The 1,907-nt window shown below is 38.3% G+C and overlaps 1 protein-coding gene across 1 annotated transcript in view; it reads right to left on the bottom strand.

Moving 5' to 3' along the window:
• LOC104743160 overlaps window positions 4-1,907 on the bottom strand; it is a gene marked incomplete at its 3' end in the record, with an annotated part of 2,468 nt that continues 564 nt past the window's right edge. The window contains exons 2-8 of the mRNA XM_010464272.2: window positions 1,611-1,749; window positions 1,178-1,397; window positions 948-1,048; window positions 680-801; window positions 507-598; window positions 246-351; window positions 4-27 (exon numbers count right to left, since the gene is read on the bottom strand). Coding sequence (XP_010462574.1) covers window positions 4-27; window positions 246-351; window positions 507-598; window positions 680-801; window positions 948-1,048; window positions 1,178-1,397; window positions 1,611-1,749 — 804 coding nt within the window. The remainder of the gene's footprint in view (window positions 28-245; window positions 352-506; window positions 599-679; window positions 802-947; window positions 1,049-1,177; window positions 1,398-1,610; window positions 1,750-1,907) is intronic.

Below are 1,907 nucleotides of genomic sequence, written 5' to 3'. Positions count from 1 at the left end.
AACGAAGTATGTTGCTTTACACTTCTCCTGCCACACCAGAATAATTATATGAATATACGATAACGATTCTGATGATTGATGCTAAAACATATCAAACAACTTCGACAAACAGAATGTTTTCTTCAAAAATAACAAATCTACAGTTAATCCATTTCCATCGATTGTGTCAGACCATACAAGATTATCTGCTTTGGCTTGCTTTGGTCGTGGGTTTTGGAACAGAAAATGAAAGGGACCAAGCTTACCCTACAAATTCGACCTCGTCGAAGAACATGAGCAGGAAAATTTATGAACTTAAGGAAGGCAGCTGCATGACCTCGCCACCAATTATCACCATCAAGTTTAGGCCGCCTGCAAATAATCCCAAGGAAGTTTCTTACATTGATATCATACGAATTTGTCCCTTATCAAGATCAGACACAAGGGAAAAGTATGGAAACTGGAAATAGTAAACTTCAAAGAAACAAGTTGAGTTTCTTCAAACGAGCTAACCAGGTATAATATACCATTTACGGCTCCAAGGTGTTAAAATCCCTTGTCTACAAATCCATGTGCATAAAAATAAGGCGGGATTTCTCCCGACATCAAGCAGTGGTCCCTGCACAATGCCACACTCGCATATTAGTGATATCTACCATTTAAAGAAGAGAGATTTGGAGCCTGTGTAGTTCAAACATACAGTATAAGCAGCTTCTGCAAATTTATGCAACATAGCAGCCTCCTGAAGATGAAATGCTGGAGCTTCCATACAGTCCTCGTATGATTCAGGATACTGGCTATTATGCTGTAGCAGAGCAAGCCCTGAATAGACAAAAAATTAGTTAGATAAGGTTCACACATTGAGATCACATAGAACGAAGAGTAGAGACAAGAGACCATCAGACCACAGCACAAAGTATAAACCATAACTTAAATATTAACAGTCAATTAAAGTTTGAGATCTTAACCTGCCAAAAATTCCAAATGGCCAGTGCCCGATGCACGATAAGAAACAAGGTCACCTAATAGTCTTGCAACAGAACACACTTCGTCCTCCTCGATAACACCCCTGAAGCAGTCAATAATGTTTCTAAGAGTCTGCACTAGTGAAGTTGCTATAAACAGGAAATAGGTTTCCAGAAGAATCAGGGAAAGGAATATAAATTTGATGAGCATAAATCCAGAAAACAAAACTTACATATATTCACGACGTCCGAGACAGCACAAAACTTCACGGATTCCATGGTCAAATACCTCCTGATAGTGAGCTTTCCAGGCATCATCTTGGGTTGCGTAGAAAGACCGCCATTGCAATATATCTGATCCAGTGAAGCATTGTGCCAGTGCAACAAAGCAAACTGTGATCAAGAAGGCAACCTCCAGTGTTTGCTTCCACCCACGTGTATCTGGATATAACCCTGAGCAAAAGAAGTTACTAAACAGATTCTTAAGCAAGAAAAAATGCATAGATATAGTAAAATAGATATGTAGCTGAACTACCAAATAAAGCTACAACGTAAACAGATATGCTATATGTTCAACCCCATCAAATAAATATACATGGAAATTTTGAACTTGTCCAAGTAGTTGACTTGTAGACAACAAACAAATCAATGTAAGTCTTAGATTACCTAAAACGCAATCCCTTGGCAATCCATCACGGGAAACATATTTGGCCACACGGAACATAAGGTAAGTTGCACCTATAAATTGCAGTACAGTAATTACCATTGCAAACCGAGTCCACCAAAGCCACGTCTTATACTTCAACTGCATATCCCAAATAAGAAATATAACAACCGGTGTCATAAAAGACTCCACAAACCAACAAGGCAATGCAAAATCTCAGAACCAATTCTGCTCGCTACACAGTCTCTCGATTCTCATGAAAGACTCTATTTAAAAAAAAAAAAAAAAAAAAAAAAAAA

This window comes from Camelina sativa, chromosome 14 (genome assembly GCF_000633955.1).
Source record: "Camelina sativa cultivar DH55 chromosome 14, Cs, whole genome shotgun sequence".
In the NCBI taxonomy this organism is placed as follows: Eukaryota; Viridiplantae; Streptophyta; class Magnoliopsida; order Brassicales; family Brassicaceae; genus Camelina; species Camelina sativa.
The sequence above is the reverse complement of the archived record's forward strand: the minus strand, read 5'-3'. Positions and strand labels throughout refer to the sequence as shown.